We start from the raw sequence: 27,570 nt of genomic DNA on the forward strand, positions 1-27,570 counted from the left end.
AAAAATAATCCAATGTACAACGAGTGAAACTATTTGAATGGTTTAAAGGTATTTCTGTTTTGGCACAACCTTTTAAAAATAGTCTACTTTAATAATGGAATTTTGAAATTTACGTGATCTCCAGTATAAATGTAGCCATGTATAGGTATCATAGGTACCATACATGTAATACTTGCATGTATCCTTTGATTAAATTTAATATAAATAAATTAAAATACGAAACATTACAAAAAGAAGCTATGGTATATAAAAATTATATTATTAAAAAACTAATAACGTTTTTTTTGCTCTACTTTAAGTATAAAATAAAAGTAAACGAAAATTATTTAAAAAATATACATATATTAAATTATTTAATTGTTCATTTCTAATTCATCAGGATTCAAATAATATTTAAAATGAATCAGGAATATATTAGTATACTATGTTATTAAAATTCAAACAAAATGTCCGTAGACAGTACCTTTTCCACGGTAGTTTATATCGTTTTTATTAAAATTAAAATATTTATCTTTTTATTCTTAAGTAACAAATATTATGATCAATGTACCATAACATCAGTTTTACACTTGTACCTATGTTTTATTCATGTTGGCATGTTCTGTATATTATTTTACTTATAAATATAAGCTACACGTAACTAAAAATTGTGTTATTTTTATAGGTTTATCATGTGAGCTTTAAAAAAATATCCGTTTGGAGAAAATCTTCGACAATCAACAATAAAATGGAAAACTGGGCAAAGTAATATATTTTGTTATATAATATAATACATAATAATTCATATGATGTTATAATATTTAAAATATGTATTATCTTTGTATTAGTTTTCAGACACCTGAATAACAATAATTAATAGAAAATAAGTTATTAAAATATGCAACATCATTACCATTATATTTTATATTAACAATAATAGTTTTTAACTATTCGTGAAATATAATAATTGATTCATTTGTATTCTTTAAATAGTGAGGAGCTGGAAACAAGACAAATGTGCTAATATTACCGACAAAATAAAACCAAAAACCAAACGATATCAATGTCGAACCACTTAACCAGTATTAATGCGATGTGCAAAAATGAAGTGCGTACAATAATCAATAATATATTATACTTGTTTAAAATCCTATCAATTACTTACTATTTGGTTAAATAATAAAAATATAGGACAAAGCTAATTATATTGTACTGTTTCATTTATATAATTATATAAAACACGTGCAATCTAATTACACTATATCCACAAGTTCAAAATATAATAATCAAGATAAACATAATATTGAACATCGTAAAATATATGAAATGTCACAAGAAATTATTCGATAATATATCAGACAATATGTTTTTACCAAACAAAAATCGAATACAACTTGTTATTACAACTGTCATTTTAGTTCTACATATATATAATTATTTTGTTCGGTGTGTCCTATATTCTAGTTATTAAAGAAACTATTACATTTTTAGGGGATTTTAATAACCATGATATTAAATTGAATACAATTGTATAAAGTGTTTAAATATTTGAGTACTTGAGTGACACCGATGATGATTCTGATTTCCGAGTTTATTTTAATTTTATTTTTACCTAACCCTATCAATTTCTCCATGTACAGTTTCATTTATGGTATGAGTGCAATTGATTTTTTTCCAATTGACGTTATTTTAGTTTTCAAACCGTACCATTATAATATTTCTACGAAGTAAATTCTTAGACGATAAGTGTCAGTGTAATAACTACATTATATTTCATGGACATTGATTCTCGTGGTATTAATACAAATAAACTTAGACTTGGCTTATCAACAGATATTATATTATATTTAATTATCGAATTCAATAAAAACGAACCATTCTAGATAGATATATTAGATAGCAACATTTTAGTTTTTGCATTACCAGTATAAGTTATATAAATTTGAATAAATGATACAGCTAAAAATGAATAAATAATTTTCTTTACAAGCCTCAAACCCAACTCCAACTAACTTTAATTTGAACATTAAAGCAATTTTCAAAATAAAATCGATTAATTTATGTAACTGATTCTAGATAAATGTATACCTAGTATTATAGTATAGACTAATATAAAGTTTTCAAATTTCTTGAGATTTTAAGTTATAGGTAGGTAGGTATGTAATATAATATTTGCAACTATACTTCATGAATAGTTATCTAGGTAAATGTATAATTTGTATTGTAGTTATTGTTTCGGTAAAATGTACAACAGTATGTATAGCTACTAAATTAAAATAGTAATGGCCAATAATTTATTTACATGACATTTTAGGGTTTAGGAAGTAAAAGATAAATTATTTAGTTATAAAGCTAGTTATAATAGACTTTTCGTATATCAGTTATTATGAATAAGAGAAAGAAATACATATGTATAATATGATTAGTATATATATATATAAAGTATTACTATTATATGTGATATTTTGTTAAGGTTTTTTTAATTTTTAACAAATAAATAAATAATTAATAGTAATGAAAAAAATCTCATGATTTAAAAATAAATAAAACATGAATATTCTGCTCAAAAAAATATAAAACCACAGTTTAATACATCAAAAGTATAAACATATTATTTAATTCATATTTAATTTTATTCTCTGTAGGTATAAAAAATATTTTTTCAAAGTGTATCTTCAATGGTATACTTTAAAGTTTAATGGTTAGGACAATAATTCTTAGTTGGAAGTAAAATATTCAATAATACTGATTTAGAAACTTTTATTATTATTTACGTAAACTGTGTTACATGTATCTATATCAAAAAAGTTGAAGAAAAATGAATTTAATGCTTATTTTACAAGTATCAGTTTATTAAAGTAACAATTTATAAAAATATTTATATTATATGTCTAAAAGATATTTCAGTATAAATATAAAATAGAGTTTTAATAGAATATTCTTAAAATAAAGTAGTAGATATGTATTATAATTATTTAATATAATTTGCATTGATTATCCAAAGTCCATTAAATTAATTTTTCCGCATTTTTCTATTCATATCATACCATAATTAAACAGTTATTACAATCTATATAAAACATTTTATTTATTTTATTTTCAAAAATTGGAAATTAATCTCAATTTATATTTCAATATAATTTTTAAAAAAATAAACATAATACTATAATAGGTATTGATGCCTGGCTGGAATCAAATTGCGTTTATATAATATTTTACTTCGATGTTTATAATGTATTGTTATGTATTTTTAAAATATAATTCTAATGATTGAGGTGGGTTACAAATTGTATACACTCTTTCAAATGTTTTCAAACATTATCGATATTATTTTGCTATTATTATTATTATTATTATTATTATTATTATTATTATTATTATTACTTTATAGATAGATAATAATTATTTAGAATGTTATTTTTATTATGTAAATTTTAAAATAATGTTTTTTGAATTATAGTATTATTACATTGGTAGACACATTAGTATACGATATAGGTATCCCACAAAAGTTCTGTATTGTTTGAGTTAGTTTCTTAAAATATGTTGGCATAATTTTCTGTTCAATAAAAAAACAGAAAAACAAATTTGGATAGTAATTGAGATGTTAATATTTTTTTTTACAATTACACTCATAATATACCTACATTGAAAACATTGTAGTTATTACAGTTGCGCAGTAAATAGTCAGCTTAATATACCTATAATATTTATACAATAAACATGATAATATATACAATATACATATAAGTATACATCATACGTATATGTTATAAGTCCATGTTTCAAAAATGACGAAAATCGGGGATTATCATAATGTTCATTTATGACCAGCAACATTTCTTTTACAAAAAAAAAAAAACCAAAACCAAAATAATAATAACTCATTTATTGAACATATAACATTATAATATTGAAACTTAAAAATAAAACTATACTTATTTAAAGTTATTTTAAACGTATTATAGAGTAAAAAATGTTACGGAGATGAAGATGGCAACGAAAAACTTACAAGTCCAATGATATTTTTTTCATATGGTATGCTGCTTACGGTAATTGGCATTGTGGGTTTAATTGGAAATGGTTTAGTTCTCATCGTATTTACCAGGTAAGGTTTAACTGGTTTTATTTTTTTTATTTATGGTATAGTTTAAGTATAGCATGTGTAAAATATTGAAAAACTTTCCAAAAACGTTTTAAGTTGAAAATTGAACAATACTTTGGGTATAATTATACAACATGTTTATTTTATAATGTTCTTGAAGTGCAGTTGTGGATTCAGGGGCTAAAATGTCTTAAATAAATTCTCTATTGGATTATTTTTTTCCTGATACAGAAAATATAAGCGAAAAGTATCCTATTTTTACAATGAAAATAGTGTGCCTTGGTTGTTTTTAATAAGTGTGTATCGATTTCCTAGTAATGATGTCAAATTAAGTGTTGTTTCAAAAAGTATTATCTAACAAAACTTTTATTGTAAATTTGCCACGAATGGTGTACCTAAGGAAAACTTAATTATTCTCTAAGAAATTCCGATCAATTACTGTAAAATCATAGTATAAATTGTTGATGATGTATTAGAAGTAGTGTAGGTGTATTACTTGGAATTACACAACAATTTAAGTTAAACACACGTACGTTGTTCACTAACCGAAGATACATGAACACATGAATAATATACAATATAAAAGAATAAATAGTATAATTCTTGTACAATTGTATAAATAACAAAAGAGGAGAAACTTTTTTCTAGTCACGTGCCAAAATTGTACAATCTTTTAAAAAAAAGTTGTACTGCCCTATAAATATAATAATAATATTTCAAAATATACCTAATCGAAATTAAAAAAAAATATTAATACATTAATTTATTTTTTATTCAATTTTAATTTTCGTTAGAGAAATTATTTTTATTTTTAAGAAAGGAACAGAAATAACACAACTTAAAATAAGCACAGGCTGCAACCGATTAACTGATAATACATAAATGCTAATTATTTATTATTAATGGAAAAAGTCTAACGCAGACTAGTTTCTCAATCTCAGAATTCCCTCTAGTGGGATATTTTGACCATATAATTTGTTGGATAGAAGTTATAAAAAAATATGCGGGAATAGTATTGAGGTATGTGGAATGGAAATACGTTCTAGAAATGGGGAACAAGTAATTATGTGATTATTAATTCTAGAATGAAGGAAATGTCTGCAATCTTCTGACGGGTAGATATTAAGTATGGTTGAGATCATTTTGAATTAAAAAAAGCACAGTACAATTTACGATTATAATGCTTATTACTACTTATGATATAATATAATTATTATTTCTCTAATGTAATCCATGTTTCTCTTATTGTTATCAATTTTTATTTTAGTATACGAGTTAGCACATACAATTTAACTTATAATTTAATTTATCAGCATTTAATTATTTGTATACTTTCTATGTTATGCATTGATTGCTAAATTATAATTGAAATTCAGTAAATAACAGTTTTTTAATTTTTTTTCATTGAGTTGAGGCTTCAACATCTATTTTCATTAGCCTGAAGGTTATGTAGTAGGTTTTTGACTGTGGGAGAGAGTAATAAGGTCGGTTAGAAACTTAGAACACGTGTATACGTGGCGAGGATTTGTTACTAGAAATATGGTGGTCACCCACCCGGGAACTACTGTTACCGGGTGATGCTTGACCTTAGAACACGTTTGTGACTGAGGCCAAATACCGCGCAACGCCAGACCACTTTTTTTACTTTGTTGAATTTGTTTTCCTATATTTTATAATTTATTACGTGCCTTTATAGCATAAATAAAAACATTTTTACGCATTTTATAAAAATGTACTTCATTTTTAAGGTTTCAATAATAATGTTTTTTATTTACATGCAGAATAGAGATATTTAAACACTCGCAGTTCTGTTTTTACGCTTTAACAGTTGAAATGAACAGTTTAAGTTCAACTGAAAGGTAAAAATTAAAGCTACAGCGTATATTATAATGTATTACTACAGCTGACTTTTTTATTACAAATAATAACTTTTAGTAAAACATAAGGGCAATTATAACTGTTTTTTAAGTTAATAATAATATTATGTAGAAAAAATAAATTAAAAATTAAATAAAAACAAATAAAAACATTGAGGTTGTGTCTTGAATGTTTGCCACCATTATAAATTGTATTTCATGCATTAAACATTTTAACCCAACTTAAAGTCGACGGCACGTCACACAACTATTTTACCAATGTTCAACTATAGGATTTTACGAATCTATCCAAGTACGCAAATAAAATATGTAAATACGATAAATTCTAACTAACTCCAATATGGTCGCAGAAACGTATGAATGTAAATAACTGTCTATCCGTACAAGGGACCTGTGAATAATATGGGTGACATGATGTGAGTATTACCTTGACGCGAAGTACTCGGATCGTAATCATCGAGAACGGGTGACCGGAAATTATGCGGTTCACAAATATAATACCAACATTATTTATTTATTTTTATTAATATATAAAAAAAAATTCAACCCTCGACATCGTGGCCAATTGGAGTTACTTTTTTTCTTGTAAAATACAATACAGAATTATTAAATTACAATAATACAACAATAATAATACTAAACACAAATTTATAAAGTTTATATTTAGGTACTTTAAATTAATTTATCCAAACCTGACTGCTGGAGGAAGGAGAAAATCAGTTATTTATTAATTTATTATATAAATAATAATACGCTAGAATTTTGTCGCACTTCACAACCTTAATATAATCATTGTAATTCATTTATAAGCATTATTCATCTTGGGCGACGACACGAAAACGATTTGATCGAGAATCTTTAAAAATAGGTCGGAGCAGCAAATGCCGGGGAAAGACGATCGTCCGCCACCGTACTATTGCTCGCTAGTGTATACTTAGGTGCCATGTTAATATGTTATTCTACTATCCAATGTAAACCACGATCACCAAATATTTAACACAAGTCGAACTGACTGACTTCATAAGGACTTTATACAGTAGTTGTACTTAAAGCGACTTCACTCTGCTCCGAGAACCGTGCTTTCCGGAAAAAAAATGAAGCTCTGTGATTGGCTGTGATTGGCTACGTAGCGGTTAACCATGACGGTTATAAGTAAATACCACGTTATATTGCAGATACCAGAAATTAGGGGGAAATCCTATAGCTGACGACATTTTGCAATAAGAACGCCCACGTTTAAACAATTTGTAAGATTAAAATTCCTAAATACGTATGGTATGTAAATTAACCGGGGTAGAAGTCGTAAATAATTATACCATTGGTAGTCCGTAATAGGCGAGTGTACGGAAAGCGGCAAAAGATAGATGGCGCTTTTTGCTGTCTCCGTAGGTACCGTGTGCATAATATATATATATATCTATTTATTGTCCATACCAAATTGACAGGTTAGATAAGCGTACGATACCTATGTGTTCAGTCTAAATCTAAATTCCACAATAATTATTGTAAACATCTATTGTCCAAAACAGCATACATCACTCCGATATGTTTTACCACCGCTCGCAATACTGTTGTTATTTACAGTTTGTGTGTAGTAGACAGTTAGGTCTAGTTTCACACTGCTCCGACATCCGTGAACCATGATTTCAAGAAAAAAAAATTCAGCACTGTGATTGGCTCTTGTGGTTACCTACATAGAGGTTAATTATAATTTTTTTTCCATCTTCGGTCAGTCTTAAAGAGATTCACAACTCGCGTTGTGTAGTCATGTAGAGTTGAATATATTCAACTTGTAGGTAACGTGTGACCAACATTTTGTTATCTATGTATTAAATATACGGAGTATGCATTGATTTGTGAACCCCCCTACAATGAAAAGTGGTAGTCACCAACTCGCCAACATATACTGTTATCGCAGCCCGTTAACGATTCTCGGTCATACCGTTTTCGTGTTGCTGTTCATAAGTGCGACAACATTGCAGAAAATGGAGTAATCCGTTAGTAGACGTAAGTATATCTTTACAACCACTTTTCATCACTTCCGATCTGACGAAACACATTGCCCATTTTCCGAGGATGTAATGAGCTCCGAGTGACGTGTCGAGATAGTAGTACCTGATATAGACCTATATAACTTACATGTCCCTAGTGTTGAGACTACACCATGGTTTTTGTATAAAATGTACTGTAGTTGAACATAACGCCGGCATCTCAGCGTCTGAAAATCTTGCAAAATAGGGGTTTGAAACTATAAGAGGATGAACACTTTCGGTATTAATAGTGTTGCATGTTGTTCAAAGTTAAATTAAATAGTCATAGTAAATACCCTTAATATTCCGCATTCTCAAAAATAGGTTTACGATTTCACTTAACTAACATGAGATCAATTTGCCATTTTTTTCTGTAAATCCGTAAACATACATTACATCACGAATCTGTGCATACTGATATTATAGGTAGGTATATTATGCTTTAAATGTGAGCAACAGTGACCTGTGGTATGTGGATAACTCGGTGAATATAACAACAAACGGTCGATGGTAAGATAAAAGCCGAAGACGTTCGATGAATTTAAAATTATATATGAAAATATTTAAGTCAATATACCCACACACGTCTTACTTACAACATAGCAAATTTGAGTTCGGGTGAATCTATTTTGTATTACTAGTTTCTATAGTGTAATTAGTAAAAAGGACTTTGCCCATTGTCAAATTTAAAGGTAAAAATGTTATCGAGGACATGCTATGAATGCAATTTTAATTTTAAAGTAAATTATAAATTATAAATTATAACCATGTGGAATATAAGAGTTTATTTTACAATCATCATAACTCGCTTTTAAATTTGAATATAAAAGCTTACGAGATTCCCTAGATCTAATATATTATATAACTATATATAGGTAATATCTCTTACCTTTTAATTAAATAATAGGTCGATATAATTCCACTTAAATTTTAATTAACAACACTAAACGGATTCTGCTGTATCCTGTACATTTTTAAAACAAAGACAACATAATATTAAGCAGGTGTAACGTCATCTTAAGTTTTGTACAATACGTATAATTAAGTATAATATAACTATGAACAACACTTTAAGTATTATGTTACTATTTAATTTTCACTTAATATAAAAATATAATTCATAGTTAAATACTACTTATATCAGAATTTTAAAATTATATAATACAACACAAGCAATTTAAAAATATGACGAACAACTTTTTTTTTTTACGGCAAACAGTTCATTAAATACTCCACCTCTCGTAGTATAATTAAAAATTTGAACAAGTATGTGAACTAGTTAACTCATTTACCAAAGTACACATAATGACTAACCGATGTTATGAAATAGAAGGTAGGTGATTTGTGATTATAATTGAAAATGAAGAATCTTATAATGCTCGTTATATAGTACATTTTTACTTATTAAAATTTAAGAAATGTGAACAAGAATTCAAATTTTAAATCACAGGACACATATTATGATCTAGTTGAACAATAATTGTATTTAATCATAATTATCACAATTTAGTATTTACCCTTTGTTAGACCTTATACCATTTTTTTTATGAGCTCTCGGTCGCGATTAGGTAATATTATAAAGGTATGACTTTATATGATTTACAATTAATTCACTTTAGTACCATTTACCTATAAAGCTTTATAATTAATAATTATTATGTAACTATCTAACATTCTCCTATTTTCGAATATTATCTGAAATATAAAAAATACGTTTCAAACTTAAATAGTTACACTGAAAAAATAAAATCGATACGAAGTGATCAAGACTACTTACTTGACTGTGACATAACCTGGAGGAGGGGCAGTACACAACCAGACTCTTCCCTTGAATCATACCTATAATGGACCTAACCCAAATAGTATGAAAACGTTTAGTAACATTTCGTAACGTTCTAAAAACTATTGCCCCTTTGAAAAAATTCTAGTTGCGCCATTGATACTTATATCACTCTACAACGTCAAATATCATATTTATACATAAATTAATGTATACATCTCAAAATATTACAATATTACATTTTAAGAAAATTGGTAATATTATAAAGTATTGTTTCACTTCAAAAATTGTAGTGGTATCACTCATGAGTCCATGAGTTTAGAGTTAAAACGTTACCTATATTTAAAAATAAAAAATATTTTCTACAACCCTTCCTTTACAATTTAGTACGGTTAAGTTCTGGTTGATTTATAAAAATAAATTACTGTAGCAACAATCATTTAATTTTTTATTTTTATAAAAGCCACTACTAAATCAAACGTTATTTATTTTTAGATTTAGGAGGTTAAAAGGTCCGTTCTCGACATTCGTATTAAATTTGGCCACTGCCGATTTCGCAACTTCGATCTTGCATTTCATGTCAGCAGTGTCTTCATTCAAACACGAATGGATATTTGACGATATAGGTAAGTAACGATAACAATACGAATCTTCTCATATTTCAGTTTACTATTAAACTATGTGTACGTACTTCAGTGGCGTCATTCAGGACGAGGAGAAAGGAGTAATTTAATCGTAGGGGATCCTTGAAATCGACTCATCTGAATGTACCTCCACACAAGAATAAAATGTTTTAGTAAAAATATATTATGTACAATTTAATCTTTTTTTTTCATTCGTAATTTAAACATAATTCTGTAAATATTAGAGTACATTATTGGGGGGTTTTTTGTGACGTTGTAAATTGTAAGTTTTATTTTTTTACATTAGGTTCGTAAACAGATTTTCAATTGTAATTATAATATTATATCCTCCAATATGGCTTTGGTTGACGTCCACGGTATGACACGTCATTCAATGAAAGAAACATGGTGGAGAATCACTTATATTTTTAAAAGCATGAACTATCAAACATTTATTGTTAGTGATAATAAAGTCCCCCCCCCCATCTAGTAGAATCTGAAATGACATCACTGGCGTACATACTTCTATAATATACAAAATTCAACGTACACATAATTACTAATATAAACTATGTTGGTTTTAATTAAATGAAATAATTATGAGACACAAGCTATGCGATTTGAAATATTTTATGTATAGAGTATATTATATTATAATTGCATCCAAATAAAATATTGAAAATGCTTAGGTACTTGAACTCCCAAATGTTTATCCAAAAACTTAACACGTACAATAATATGAATGTATATTATATTATTATAGAGCTACTTGAAATAAACCTAAATAGTTTTAGAGCAGCCGACATTTTACCTCGTCGAGTAGGAACTGTAACATCTATAATCATCCATCAATATTAAACGAAAACGGCTATAAATAATTTAAGCTGTTGGTGTAAGAATTTATATGTGCGTTTTATAGAAAATTCAAAGAAATTCTTTTATCGTAATTGAGTGACGTGCATAAAATAACATAAAATAATTGGCATTTCATACGAGTGTAACATAAAAGTTTAATAAAGATTTATAAGAACATTAATTAACAAATATTATAATTTACGATGTCTTACATCGTGGTAATATTTTTTTTTTTTTGTAAACTTTAATTTCTGAATTATCTTTCGAAGCCTGATACACAGAACATTCTAGGTATTAATAATAAACCTAAATCTTACCCCAATTTAAATAGCTAAACATTTTAGCTATGAATATTTTTATTATAACGATCTTTCAAAAGTGTAAATTGTCAACTCAAGCGAGTAGCTATAAAAAAAAACCGTACTCCGTGTGTACACTCATAATTTATTTGGGACTAATATTATTTGACAATATATCATTGGTTGACATTTTGATGTTTACGAGAATAATTCAAACTATAGAGCAAAGAAAACATTTGAAACGAATAATCGGTTATTACTTAGTTTATGTACTCGTAAATTTATATGACGAGAGGATAAGTATACCTATTATTAGGATTTATGGTTGTTTTATTTTTGGACTAAGTTATGTTAAAATAATTAAGAAAACTCAAAAATAAAAATATAATTCACATTTCAAATTTCAAAAATTAACAAATGTGTGTTGATCCACATATACATTTTTGATAAGCAAAAAAAAAGTTATTTGGTCAAGTGGTACATGAATATTTTTTAGCTGTGTTGGTGGTTCGTGGGTATAAAAAGGGTAAGAACTGCTGATCTATGTTAAAAAGTATACCTACACATCTCAACATAATTCCATCTCCTGATAAACATAATGTACACTTTTATTTATATAATAAATAATTATAAAACATGATTATGAATTATGATACTTTTAAGCTAACCTGTTTAGTTATTGTATAATAATATTTTATCAGTTCATGTTCTATAACATTACCACAAAATAAATAAAAGCTGTCTTTTGAGTTTTGAATATATATTTATATTATTTTTATTATTTACTTTATATTGTGCAATTATTTTCTATAAATTCGTAATGTGCGATCAGAATATTATAATATAGTTACTGTATCAGTATCGTACTGTCAATTATTATCGAACACTATATAGTTAAGTACCTATATAAAATATTGCATGTAATTATATTATATCACTTCTCGATTCAGTAATATATTCAAATAACAGGAACCAATGATGAAAATATAAAAAATTTGTTTTACACAACAAACAATACAACCTGCACATTTCGTGAATAATATAATGATTAACGACATTACAGTTGTGCCATTTTCATTATTTGAACCCGCATGAGGAGGTGACCATAGAGCCTGAAAACAAGTAGTCAAGTAGATAACAACAACGAACATCAAACATTGCTGTAAATGCATCTAACACCCACGCCCATATTAGAAATTCTCTTGTTTAAAGTTTAAACAATACCGAAAAGGAATCACAAAGAAGTTACACATTAAGCAATGATAACTAAAAGATAACTAAGAAATTAATATCAAAAGTATATAGAGTCTACGCATTGTCATATTAATAGCTCTTTTACTGATTGCAGATAATGGAATTACATGTTATAAGACGTAATATTTTTATTTTTTATTTTTTTTAGTTGGAACAAAGTTCTTGTAGATGTACAAAAAATACAAAATGTTACAAAAGCAGCTGCGAGTATTAATTGATTAAAAATAAAACTAAGATTTATACCGGTTTATACAAAAATCAAAATTGATTATTTATTTTAGCAACCACGTAATTCTAAGTAAAATGAAATCCAAGCTATTATTCAGATCCTCCCAAAGACCATTATATAATCAAATAAGTAAATATAATTAGTGAGTTGATATTTTAGATTCTGAGCAGAGCAATGACATCAGCTTTAGTCAAAATGCATCAATATTGTAACTTTATGAATGGGTTCTGATATCGAATTGAATACACCTAGTTCTTATCATTTTAGGTGACAGAAGTGTCAAATAATCAGGAAAATGGGAACGAAATGTTTGGACTAAATTAATTTTATATTTTTAGTGTGAGTAATTAAGTATATTTAAATTTGTGTATGATACAATTTTAGTTCGGAAGTCAAAAACTTGAAAATTTAATACAAAGTTCCTCGCATGTAAGTTGTTCTTACAATTAATTACTTTGACAAAAACATAAAAATTTGCAAATTACAACGAAGTAAAATGCATACGGAAAATTCCTCAATAAACGATTATTGATAGTTTTTTGTAATTCAAAAAATATTGATTCTAACAACTTGAAGTATTCTCATACTACCGAAATGGTCTATACTAATTATGAGCTATCTATAGGCATTTTATATTTTCAAACTCCTTAGTTGTTTTTTTTAATACATTTTATAATAACATTTTTTCTTGATAAAAAAACACTTAAAATAAAAAAAAAGGTTTCTGATAAGTTACGTTCATTTAAAAATATGAAGAAAATACATAGACACAATAATTTTATGGACATTCCAAGTTCCAAATTTGACAAATTGAAACACAAAATAAAAATCTTTTCTTTCACGATTTTACTTAAGTTGTATTTCGAAAAATGTTAAAATTGGAATTTTGTATCATATATTTATTAACATTGTAAATACGATTGTATATATATACTGTATTTCCAACTGTACGTCAATATTGACTTGTAAATGAATAACAATAATATATGATATTATATTTATTATTATTGATAATTCTTATATATCATGTGATATTTTTGAGAAAAATTAGTTAAACCTACTAGTAGAAAAATTATAACTATTTAAATTTTAAAAAATATCGTTAAAAATACAACCAATACCTAGGAGGCTGACCTACCGTCTTCACTCAGAATCGTTTTTTTTATGCAATGATTCATCATTGAATCCAAATATAACGTATCTATTACAGTTATCTACACAATGATAATGTCGTATAGGCGCACTGCTATCTACTATCCAGCAGAGCGAATTCTCCGATTGTTATTAAGGCTCTTAAATTAAAAACTAAGAGGGCACGCATCGGCGTTAATTGTTTGACTGTTCTAACTGAGTTCATTCTTCTGAATCACTGAGGACATAAATATTTACGTAAGCTGGTATTGCTATATTTAGTATAGCTGGTTTTAATTATAGCTATAATGTTGAAGAAGTATGCTAAACTCAAAAAAATCCAGCGATACGATATAAAATATAAATGCATTCCGTTAAGAAGTTTCTCATTGCTAGGGTAGCTAATATATTAGTGTAAATTATTTATTCTAATAAGTTATTATTATTTTGTATAGTGAATACTGAACAGAATATATTTTGTTTGTTAATAATCATATTCATATAGGTATGTTAGCAAAATAAAAAAATGTAATCCTAAATTTTACTTTTTATAAATTAGAAACTTAAAACTTCTAAGTAAAAATATTTTTAATTGACAAAATATATTTTTAATTCAAGTGAACAAAATTGTATTTTTACTGTACCTGTTTAGGTAGTGTCTAAATAACGTATAAAAAATGAGATTAAAACTTGAAAATAGTTTAAAACTTTTCTCATCAATAGTAACAAACTAATATTATCATCTAAAATCGATTTTTATGAGTTTATTGTCTCTAAAAAAATAGTTCATTATATACTTTTTTAGCTGAATTTGCTATATCTTAAAATACAATTGTACTTTCGTTGGATTTTATTCAATTTAGAAGTACTCAGCTATTTTAATATAGATCACGTTTGTGTGTCGGTCGTGCATTTATATATGCAGCACTTGCGGAATGGAATATATTATAATAACCATATAGAATTCATACATGCAGCAAAAATTCCTCACCGTTGCTTAGGTTATATAAAATATGTAAAATAAGTTACTCTAGAGTCTGGAGTGATTTTAGAGCAAAAGCACAGAAATTAAAAAATTAACATTTTCTATGCCATCACTTACTCGTTTTTATCATAAAATATGTGCTCCGTATAATGCAAGGAAACATTTGAACATAAATAATACAATTAAAACCAATTAAAAATTTGTTGTTTAAATCTTATTATAGTTTTCTGAAGTTTCCGTATAAAACATTTCTAAATCCATAATTTACGTACCCTTGGGATTTTTATACTGTACAGTGTATCCTTTGTTTATTACGACGTATTTGCAATCGAGACACGTCTGATTTTCTATTTATTTAATAGTTTAAATAAAAAATTTAATTTTCTACTCCATTGATTTAATAGTATTTTCTATCTTTAAAATACGTTTTCTCGTGAAAAATTATCTATATTTATGTCTATTTGTCTTATAACATAATTAATTTAAATTATTTAAGCTATTATCTTCTTTATTTTACCCATCAATATTTTAAATTAAACTAGACGATTATACTCAAATAATGGTATCCAATCATTGAGTTATAACGATAGAATTTGTTGATCTAAAAAATAATATGAAACTTTTATATTGAAGTGGATGTTATTTATTAATTATTATATAATATTAGTATAGTTAACTATAACAGAGAATTCAGAGAATTATTTCTATTTATTGTTAATTTATTAATAAGTAATTTTTATTTTGTAAATATAGTCAACTTCAAAATGTAAAATTATATTATATTATAATATATATTCGAATTTATTTAATTGATTCTGAGAAGGTACCTCGCAGCTATATACTATAATATGGTGCTGTAAGAGATAGTTGAGATAGTTCTTAATAAATTCAAATATGCTTCAAATATTTTAAATTCTGATAATGACGATATTAAATATTTTAAATTCTAAAAGGACAATATTCTTAACAAATTCAACTTTCATATTTTATAAAGAATCAACAAAAAATATGATTAATAACTGTTAGAAGTGCATCAATGTTTGTAATTTGTTAGAACTCTATTTCATAAAAATAAAAAATAAAATCAAAGAAGGTGGAAAACGGTTTTGGTCTCCGAAATGATATTCGCACTTAGGATATAGGATAATATATACCTTGTTTACTGAGTGTAATTGTTTTTAAATATAACTTGAATTAATTTTTTTCTACACAATAGACATGTCTTGATGATTAGTAAAAATTACCACTGCCTAGAAATCGGTTGCGAAATTTGAATATGAATTTAAACGCATCACTATATACGTACATTATGGTTCACGGAGGTATTTGAGGTGCCCAATTGTTAAAAATCTCATGAGACAATATAATTCTAAGGTAAAATGTTGAGAACAATCACATAGTTTTACCTGTATCAATATTTGAGGTTGAATAAATTAAATTATTTCACTTGAATAAATATCTCAAGCTTTTTAACATGGATTTAAAATTTAAATTGCAAAGTTGTCTGTAAACCAGTATTCTTTATAGATAGATTAAAATAAGTGATTCAATGCCATAGAGCGCAAATTTGTCTTTAACTGCACGTATTTTATTGTAGTTGATCGTATGATAGGGTAAGTAAGCACAAAATGTGTTTCATAGTAAAGAGATTGAAAATATGAAATTTTTTTAGTGCGTATTTTTACGTTAACTTTTTTTACAATGTTTTAAGAACTAATTTTACGGTTGTAACTTCATTCGTCATCTTTTAGTGCAATTTTAGGCTTTTCTACACATTTTCAAAGAACTTAAGAAAATAATTATGATCAGAAGTTTGCTTTTATATTTTGCGATTTATATTGAAATAAATTAAAATAAGGGAAGTATATAATATTATATACTACAAACGGATTTCCCTCATTTGCGATATCACTAATGCTATTTAGCTATCAGTAGGTACATATAATAAACCCTTCTAAAAATGAGAAAATATCAATTTCAAATCATTGACTTTATTTATTTTTAAAAATGTTTATAAAAAAATTCTTTTTTTTTGATAATTTTCGTGTAAGTACATGGTTTCGTACATATTTGAACTTTTTAGTGAATAATGTATGTATGCATCGTTCATGATTTGCAGGTTTTTATTACTTATACATTTATACACATTTATCCACGGTCTATTCCTTGGTATGGGCATTTTGTTGTTCTACAAGCATTACGCGATGCAATATTAGTGTAACAACTAACAAGTATAGCTAGGTACAAGGTATAAGGTCTATAACATAACAAGTGCACACTAACCTAACCCACTTGTTTATGGTAGATTATGTGTATTGGACATTTCTTACTTCAGATAAAAACTCATTTTCAATGTACCAATTGGCAATATTGATAGAGTAAAGTGAAAAAAATTCTTAAAACTGCAGGTATTAAATTTGTCTTTATGTCAAATGAGATCGACTTTACATAATTGTGTATCTTATTCTATAAATTCTAAAGAAAAAATTGCAAAGAAATAGACATTTAAAAATTGTAATATTGAACTTATTAATAACTTTTCTGTTGAATATTACATACTTTATTCTTAGATACTTGCTTAAGTTTTATTTATTTTCATATTCATCTATTGGAACTCTAAATGTAATATGTAGTAACCATACATACTCAAAATGAATTGGACCTCAAAAGTTGTTCAAATTAATCTATTTATTGACTTAACAATTTACAAACATTCAAAAATAAATGTAAATTTTAGGTTTTGGAGCAAAATTATGTACGTATATAATATTATTCATTATTACGTGTAAGTATTTTGATCTGCCTATACATGTATTCAAGTAAACGAATACTTGCTGTAAATTATTCAAATAAATGTCTAGATGACTAGTCAGGCATATATGATTTGTACGTGAGTAACATTATTGAAACTTGCTTATTATGGTGTACTTACTTATACGTTTATTTTGATATCATTTACACTTCTCGTTCTACACATTCCTTTTAGATTGATCGTGTTGGTTGAATATTTAAAGACTCGTGGTTTAATATGTACAGACTACGAACGAGTAACTCAACAACTAGTATCGTGTCACATGTATAATGCTCTAAGTGGGATGGTACAAGCAAGTAGAACTGAATTTCAGAATTCGATTGTGATTCGATTTTCCAAATAAATAAAATAGGTACTGAGCCACTAAATAATATCTGGAAGGCCAAAATTTAAAACATAAAATTATACCGTTCCACAAAATATACAAAACATACATTAACATAACAATAATTTTAGGCGTTTAATTTGTATATTAAACTTAAATTGATAATTATATTTGCTATAATTGATTATGTATCCATAAATGTGGGAAAACAAAATGTGAGAAACAAGTATAATTTCTGTCTGTATAACATGATAAATTATTAAAGATGCGAGTTTATTGTATCATGCGCTAGTGCAAAATTGTATTAATTATACCGTATACGAGGTCATGGTATGTAATTGTTTTATACAGGTTGAATAAAAAAAAATACATTAGTTACTATTATTAGAACATTAATTTAATATTTAAGAATATAGTTTAGTATGAACTGTACATTACTTTAAATTTAAATTATTTCTAGTCACTAAATAATATACCTAGATGTATAGCATGATCCAGACTAATTAGTTACTAACTAATTACTATTTACTGGTTGTTAAAATGTTTTCTGCAGTAATTAAGTCTTTTTAAAACTGGTCATAGATAATGTACAATAGTTTTATAACCTGTATTAAATTGCCGATAATTCAAGGTATAATTTACTGGTATAATACGATTTTAATACCAGTATAGTACAATATCTTACAAAAAAATAAAACATCTCTAAATATGATAGTATCACAAAACTCACGTTCACATTTCCACTAATATCATTCATGTTTGGTTTTAGACGAAGGACGCCTTTACAAAAATATTATGAGGACTTATTTTTTATGTCTAAACATTCAATTTGTATTATTGTCATAAGCTTAATATACTATGTAGAAGATAATAGATTCAGTACACATATTTTATAATTTGTGAATCGTTTAATAGAAACGGCCCAACATCAAAAATAATGTCCTCTTTTTGTATAGGTGTTTTTCGTCTAAAAGCAAATGAAGACAAATGATTTTTCTTAACAATACCATTGTGAGTTTTATGATACTTATTAATTCGCTGAGAGACAAAAAGGGGTGGGCGGTAAGTAGATATGTATTTGAATATGTTTATATTTATTCCGTGACGTCATCTGAAATCGGAAACAAAATAATGACCGTTCTGGTTGTTTTTCAGGATGCACAATATATGCTTTCGGAGTGGGACAGTTTGGTTTGGTATCGATCGTCACTCTTTCCACCATAGCGATTGAAAGGTACCTAGTGATCACTGCGAAACCCGTGTCGGGGTCTTGGAAGTTAACGAGACAGGGTGCGACAAGAGTAAGTACACACTACACAAACAATACACAATATCATTACTACCGGATATGATAATTTACTGATATACCCTAATATTTTATTGAAATAGTTATGCGAGTATTGTAATATATTTTACACATTTATTATTTATTGAATAATGCCGAGCATAATATATTAAATGCGTGTGGGTATACGCAGAACATTAGTAGATATTTTAACCCATTATTAACGTGATATTAAACCACTATAATAGTATACTTGTATGCTATATAATATCGTAACGGCGTACACATTGCACAAGACGTTTTAGTTACCAGTGCGCTTAAAATATTCGTTTTGGCACGAGTGCGAACAAAATGCTCAATCAGTTATAATATTTACACATATATTTTAAAATATTATGTGTATTATCTATAACATAAACTAAGGCTAGGTATTGTTTTTTTAATAGTTATCTCCCAACATGCGGTCTACCGCCATTTTATATTATTTAGTCCCACAGTAAACCCTTGCAGTTTTTAAAAAAGTTGTTAAAAACTACCAAAAAATAATTACCATTTTAGGTAGAGAATTGTTTTACATAATAATTTATATAATTTGAATTATCTTGTAATTAGATTATTTTAAAATCGGTAGCTTTTTCTAAAATGTTTGCTCTTTTTAAAAATTTAGAAATGTTGTTGCATTTTTCCAGTTTTATTTTATAATATTAGCAACTCTAATTTGGAATTTAATACAAGAATAATATATTATACAATCAATAATTAAACATAATTGTAATAAAAAAATTTGAAAACTAAAAATTAAAAATGATGTCCTGAAATATTTTTTTTTTCGTGTAAAGCTTTAAGTTTCTTTTTAGATCTATTATTATTTAATATTTTACGGGATTATTAAAGTTGTCATATTTTGTACACTAACCTAGCGACACACGCTTTATACTTCCATATTTTAAAAAAACGTGTAATTTTGAGCTATAAATAAAAATACAATATTATTTTAATATAGTTTATTTGATATGTTTGCCTAACAATAGTACTTTTACATTTTGTTATATCTTTGCTTTATTTTTAGGTGTGTGCGTTTGTATGGATATACTGTTTGTCAATAACATTGCCGCCTATTTTTGGTTGGTCAAAATACGTATTAGAAGGTTTCGATACATCATGCTCGTGGGACTATACGACCAGAACCGTCTCAAATCGGTTATTTTATATTTACATGTTGGTGCTCGGATTTGTTTTGCCGGTCTCCATCATTACATATTGCTATATATTCATTATTGTGTCAATACTCGACCACAATAAAGAAATGGCCGATTGTAACACTAATATAGGACCGTTGGGCACAGGTTAGTGACTTTATTTTCACGAAACTACAATAATATTAATATATTATGTTATCAACAAATTAAACAATGATTACAAAACATGTATTTTTATTAGATATTTTCAAAATAATATGAGTGCTTCACTACTTGCGATTATTACAAAACAGTAATAATTTTTATATTAGTATTTATTATAAAACTAAATTATTAACGGAAAAAAATTTGAACAATAAACGATTTATAGATCAACTAAAACCTTGCAGCTGAAACACCTTTAACACCTTTTAATAATTGTTCATAATTATTTTTACACTTGAGAAGCTGTTGACAAAATCCCTGTTTCTGGTCTAAATGGGTTCTTTACACAACTTTTTGAACACTCCTTCAATTAGAGAAAATTATTTACAGTAAAAAATAACAAATAAAAGGATATTCAATTCAAATATATTTAAACCACCTATTTGAGAAACGACGTAAGTCCATAAAAGGTAATTCTGAGAAAACAAGTAATAACAGTTTAGTGTTTTTAAGCTACCAGTGATGCATGATTATTTCTCTTTCATACTGATTATTTACAGTGGTAAAATTAGACATGATTTTTGCAAATGTTCACACATGATCCATCTATCATTTTATAGCACATTTCACTCAATATCTCAATTTGTGATATTTTGTGACTTACGTTTTTTCTCAAATAGATGGTTCATTTATCATTTTTCTCAAATACAATAAATATTAAAAATTAATGATCCATTCATCGATTATTTTAAAAGCAATTAATCCTAGATCACCGCATCAATTATTTTAAGTTTATCGACTACATACGTATATATTATTACATTATACATCTCATATAGAGAATGTAGGCTTAGACTTTTAGAAAGATACAATTATGGGCCAAGTGTGGCAGTTCAATAACCTATAACTATAATTATAGTCTCACACAGAGTGATTTTAAAATGGGAAATCCAAATGATATTTTCACATTATAGTATTATGCGTTTAATATATTGTTTAATAGATAATGTAAAAACTTTAAAAATCGTAAGTCTTAAACGGAAAATCACTTTTTTCTATATCCAATCGATAGCCTTATTATGTATATAACATTCGCATGAGAAATAATCATTTTAGATAGGTATCAGGAAAATGTTTTTAAAAATTGTAATGCAATATTTTACCCATTAAAAAAATCGTTTTTTTTACAGAGAGTTGGGATTACAGATTAGCTTTAAATGTCACCAGACGAGGTCAAGCTGTACCTATTCGATCTGCCCTGAGAACGTCATATATAATCTTAATCCTCATTGGATTGTTTATAGCGTCTTGGACTCCTTATGCTGTGGTCACGTTTGTTGGTCAATTTGGAGACAGCCAAACAAAGATAGAGCCTTGGATTTCTGCTCTTCCAGCCATATGTGCTAAGGTTTGTCATAAAGTCTTATGCTAACTTAACTTACTTATATTTAAAAAATCATCCCTACAAATGTTTAATACGTTCATATTAATAAACAAGTATTTATTTTTAAAAAAATATTTAAATTCAGTTCGTCATAAAATATTTTAACATTATAATAGTATAACATATTATTTAAATTTTAAAAAAGAATACCCAAACTAAAAAAAAAAAATATTGCACTTAAAAGTAATGCTAAAAAGAATAATGCCAAGCAGTTTAAGACTGATATTGATATCATTATAATTGTAATGCATGGGCCGGACGTAGGTACTTATATTGTTCAGAATATAAATGTCGAAAAAAATGTCATAACTTTTAACCCTTTTACAGCTGGGAGAAATGCATTTCTTTTTTTTGACACTTCTAGACCTCTATAATACTTTTTTACATAAAAAAAAAACATGTACAACTAAGTTCTTTTTAGAGTCTTAAGTATTTTTATTTATATTCCACCCAAAGCTATAACATAACTTTCAGCTAAATCTCTATACTGGTATTAATTTTCATATTGTTTTCGTTTTGTTTCTACTACAAATCACAATTATACAAAATAATAAAAATATTTTATTTTGTCATCCATTAGTTCAAGAATAAAATTAATCTACCTATTTGCTGAATCAAAATTAAAATTTGAAAAATATTTTACAAAACTATAATTTAAATGTATTCTATAATAGATTCATGTTTATGATATTTTAAAACGAATTGAACTATATCTATAAGTTATTGGTTATTCTGATTATAGTATTAAGATAAATTATGATATCAACATTAGATTAAATAAAAAACGATATTACAATACAAAAGTAATTAAATTAAATTTATTAGTTATAAATAATAACTAGGTAACTTTTAAGTTATTATTATAACGGTTAATATAAGTAAATTTATTAATATAAATCATTTTTGATGAAACATCAATAAAAAATAGTAATGATAAAGTCACATAAAAACACCAATATATACCTATTATAATACTATAATAGTATAATAGGTTTAATATAACATTCATTGAATATTAATATTACATTCATTGTGTGTTCTCTTGAATATCTACCAACCAATATTTTAATAGTATGACTATCATTAGTATAATGATCATAATATTATATGCATAATTGTAATTAACACATTTTTATACAGGCGTGCTCACGTCATGACAAATGAACATTACAAATTATACTGCGAATCAATTTAATCCTACAGTGATTATTCTTTATAATACTTAGTAGCTGACTTGATACAGCTAATATCGAATTATTAAAATTTCATTTATACCTACAGAAATAAAGTTATAACTTTTAATAGCATTACTTTGTACTTAAAACCAGATTCCTGTTCCACGTAATTTATTTGCCCATAGTTTAACTATTCTCAAATTATACCATATAGTTTCACTACACACCAAATAATTTTAAATTTCAAAGGACTGAAGCACTTTGAATAGTTTTTATATTTTGAATTCATGTGATGAACTTATATAAAGTTATATTATACTTGAATTTTAAACTCGTCGAAAACTAGAGGCTGTTTATTATTCATTCATTGACATAATATTAGTCGTAAGATATTCAAGAATATGCTACGCACTTACGCACGATACATATATCGTCATTCGTCTTATTTCTACGTTTTGTATCACTTTATGTTATACTCTATTCAATCATTGTCGTGAACAAACAAAAATAAAATAAAACATCATTATTGAATTCAGAATTTTATTTTCAACGCATAAAATATATTGTTTATTCAAGTATATAATATACACCAAAATATAAGACAATATAGCATCATTTTTTTTTATTCTGTTCTAATGACTTTGATCTTCGCATTAACTGTTCTACCTTTGACTTACCTACAAATATCCTCGTTTCGATTTCACAACTTAATTTATTCACATTTTTTTAAATATATTAGGTGTACCGAATTGTTTTCATCATATTATACTGCACACTTTTCTCGCGGTTTGAAAATCTAAAAATCAATCTAATAATATCCAACTAATAATACCTGCAATAGGGAACGGACTATAAAATATTATATTGTAATCGTGACACGTCTCTTTATATAAGTTGTGGCTTGTAATTATATTGTACATAATTCAAAGGCTCTGAAAAATTATAATATTAGGTACCTCGCGCCATGCTCACGAACTACAATAATCGAACGTGCAGTGTATAACATTATGCCATATTCCCGCAGGCGTCCGTGGTGTACAACCCCATAGTGTACGGCCTCTCTCATCCACATTTCCGGTCGTCAATCCGGAACTACATATCGGGCTGTACGACGGTGGGTCACAGCCACACTGAGCTGTGCACCCCAGGACGCAATCAGCGGTTAGTGACGAACAAGAGCCTCAACCGATTCGCTTTGCTCACCGGACAGGACCGGAACCGAGCGAACGTCGTCGAACTGAAATGCGTACGTCACCGGAGGGTGCCGCCGGACTCAAATTCGATTGGCATGGACTATTACAGCGAACCCGACTGCCGGTGAGTAAAAGTACCAATGGGTACGAAAACCTAACATCGAAATGAAAAAACGATTATTTTTTTTTGTTTTATTTTCAAAATCTATTCCGTTTAAGGTCGTATCGTAATTATGTGTTTTCAAACTGCAGGAGCCTAACCTTGACTATGGAACCGAACCGGGGCTCGGCGATCATCAAAATAGACAAAGTTCCATTTAAAGTCGTCATGTCCACAATCAGAAGTAAAAGCGTCAACGGGAAAATAAACACGAGTGAGTCCATTAACGTGTTAGTTATTTTATTTTTTGTTTTACTTACTTGCACTATTTTATATTACTATTTACTATTTAGGTAGGCAACAATAACATTAATGACTATGCTTAAATTATTATGTAGGTCCACACACACTGCAGCGGTGGCGGTAAAATTATATTTTCTTGACAGTTGGCTGTGCTAATACCTCTGCAGACGCAGTGGTGCGGGTCTTTAAGAGGACGCCACCCCCGATATTTAAGGGGTTTAATGTAGGAGATTTTAATGAAAGTTTGAAAAGAATTAAAATGTTTAATCCTAAATAAATTTAAATACTAATTCAAAGTATTTTAAAACAAGGTGGCATGTCAGAATACCAAAATTGGTTGTTCTGTAATAATAGGATTATATACAGAAAAAAAGGGATCATGCGGGACAAACTTACGAGTGGGTACATTATTTACAATTGATGTACCAAATATTATTCATACTATGCATAAAAGAGAACTTTAACTGAGTCGAAGAGTTTTTTATTTCTTCTATGTCAATGCTCAATGATTTTTAAAAATCAAAAAAAAAATTATTAATTTGCATTGTCTTTAAGTTTTCAAAAAAAAAAAAAAACGAACGCTAAGGCATAAATAAATTTCTTCTTTACCTTTGATAAAAATTTGGTGAGACTACTGTGAGTACTCTCTCGATAAATTTGTCCCGAGTAAAACCATTTTCAATTCAAATTCAAATTATGGGCTGTGGCATCCTCTTATATATAGCATACCTGCTACCATTCCGCCATCGCCGTTTTTAGGATTTTCTTGTAATTCAAAAAATAAACAATTATTTGCTAGTTATAATATTGGCCATTGCCCATTAATCGTAACTGATCAGACGATGAAGTTATAGTTGAGTATTTTCAAATATTTGGTACACTAAGGTAACGTGATAACCACGTGGTACACGGTGATAGCGAAATATAATATACATGCCTTATCTTACTTACCTAATTATTAATTAAAATTATACACGGTATAGCTATGCGTATTGTGTTTTTGTACAATAAAAGCAAACGGATGAAAAAAATCCAATTATGCAAGTGAATAGTAATTGTGCATCGATTGGTGGCCGTGAGTTCGACTGTATACAACAAAAACTGCAGTATTGTTCCTATTGCAGCATCACAATCAATACACGCTTATAATACCTACCTACCTAATTAGCCAAACGCATGCCTTTGTGATCAATTTAATTCCAGTCAACTGTTATGTACGGTATAGTGGTATCTGCCTATATAAAATACACGGTCGTCATAATATTCTGATATCTTGTAATAATATCGTTGGTGTCGGTTGTATAAAAACTATAAAATATGACGTTAGCCGGCAGTAGTTGGAGTTGTGCGTCATCGATACTGCTGCAGTCCGGGCGCGGTATACCCTCGCGAGATCTCCACGTGGTGGTGGTAGGTAAGAACCTCCCCCCCCCCCATAGACCTGATATAGTGATATTGATATGAGTAGGTAAACTTGGATAATTTCATGTGAAATGCAGTTCTGCTAAAGTTTTTTTATTTATTATTATAGAATAAATTCCGACTTGGAAAACATAATATTATGTCCGTATAAATTTAAAATTCACATGGACATAATATGTATACGTACACACACAATATAGATAAAAAATAATATTACTTCGGTATAATGTTCATAGTTGAGACTTTTTCGGGTATCTCCAGGACTGCACGCTCTGATTACTTGTATATTTATTATGTGGTGTACCTAATGCATCGTATTCGGTATCACCCCTGCGGCCCTGCGTAATAGTTATCTCGATAAGTCTTAGGTATAAATGTATAATGTATTGTAGGTTAGCATACCCATAACTTATTTACCGACACTCGATGGTACGCACATTTTGACGTCATCGCGCAAGCCCGTAAGAGCCAACTATTTCATTTTATTATTCCAAGCATAACATTTCTCTGCCCGGTTCACGCGTGCATTATTTTGACGTCCGGTCCAGGGAAATGAAATCAGTAAGACACCACTCAATTATAGTAATAACATGACCCATCCGATTTGTTAAATTTGTTGGCATATTATTTCGTATTTAATTTGTAATTAAAAGAAATGTCGATAAATCAATTCGTTTTAATTACTATATTTTTAATACCCGAAGGATGAAACTCTTCAATAAATAATAAATGTGTTAACACTTTGCGAAACATCCCTTCTCTGAAAGTGACCTTGAGTATGCAACTGACTAGCTGTATTTAATCGTAATAGAATAAAACGCAATATCTCGTAAATAACTATTTTTTCGTGACAACCAGTGATCTGATTAATTTGGAAAATTGGTATATTATATCGATTAGATGGTGCAAATATCAATAGTGTGGAGGGATGAAGTAATATACATAATAATATGAATCCGTAATCCAAGGTTCCAGCAATCATTTGTCAACGTTTCGTGCTATTACGACTTACGAGCTATTC

At 27.5% G+C, this 27,570-nt stretch overlaps 1 protein-coding gene across 9 annotated transcripts in view; it reads left to right on the forward strand.

Annotated features, from left to right (window-relative positions):
• Window positions 1–27,570, forward strand: part of LOC111030633 (rhodopsin-like) — a 45,532-nt gene that overhangs the window by 15,298 nt on the left and 2,664 nt on the right. For 8 of the 9 annotated variants that reach the window (XM_022310227.1, XM_022310225.1, XM_022310228.1 and 5 more), the window contains 9 exons: window positions 665–744; window positions 973–1,087; window positions 3,948–4,087; window positions 10,267–10,397; window positions 19,440–19,585; window positions 20,639–20,915; window positions 22,103–22,320; window positions 24,556–24,848; window positions 24,944–25,098. In XM_022310227.1, coding sequence (XP_022165919.1) covers window positions 1,043–1,087; window positions 3,948–4,087; window positions 10,267–10,397; window positions 19,440–19,585; window positions 20,639–20,915; window positions 22,103–22,320; window positions 24,556–24,848; window positions 24,944–25,098 — 1,405 coding nt within the window. In that variant the 5' untranslated portion in view covers window positions 665–744; window positions 973–1,042. The remainder of the gene's footprint in view (window positions 1–664; window positions 745–972; window positions 1,088–3,947; window positions 4,088–10,266; window positions 10,398–19,439; window positions 19,586–20,638; window positions 20,916–22,102; window positions 22,321–24,555; window positions 24,849–24,943; window positions 25,099–27,570) is intronic. The other variant, XM_022310234.1, reaches the window with a different exon arrangement.

This window comes from Myzus persicae, unplaced genomic scaffold (assembly GCF_001856785.1).
Source record: "Myzus persicae strain clone G006 unplaced genomic scaffold, MPER_G0061.0, whole genome shotgun sequence".
Classification (NCBI taxonomy): domain Eukaryota; kingdom Metazoa; phylum Arthropoda; class Insecta; order Hemiptera; family Aphididae; genus Myzus; species Myzus persicae.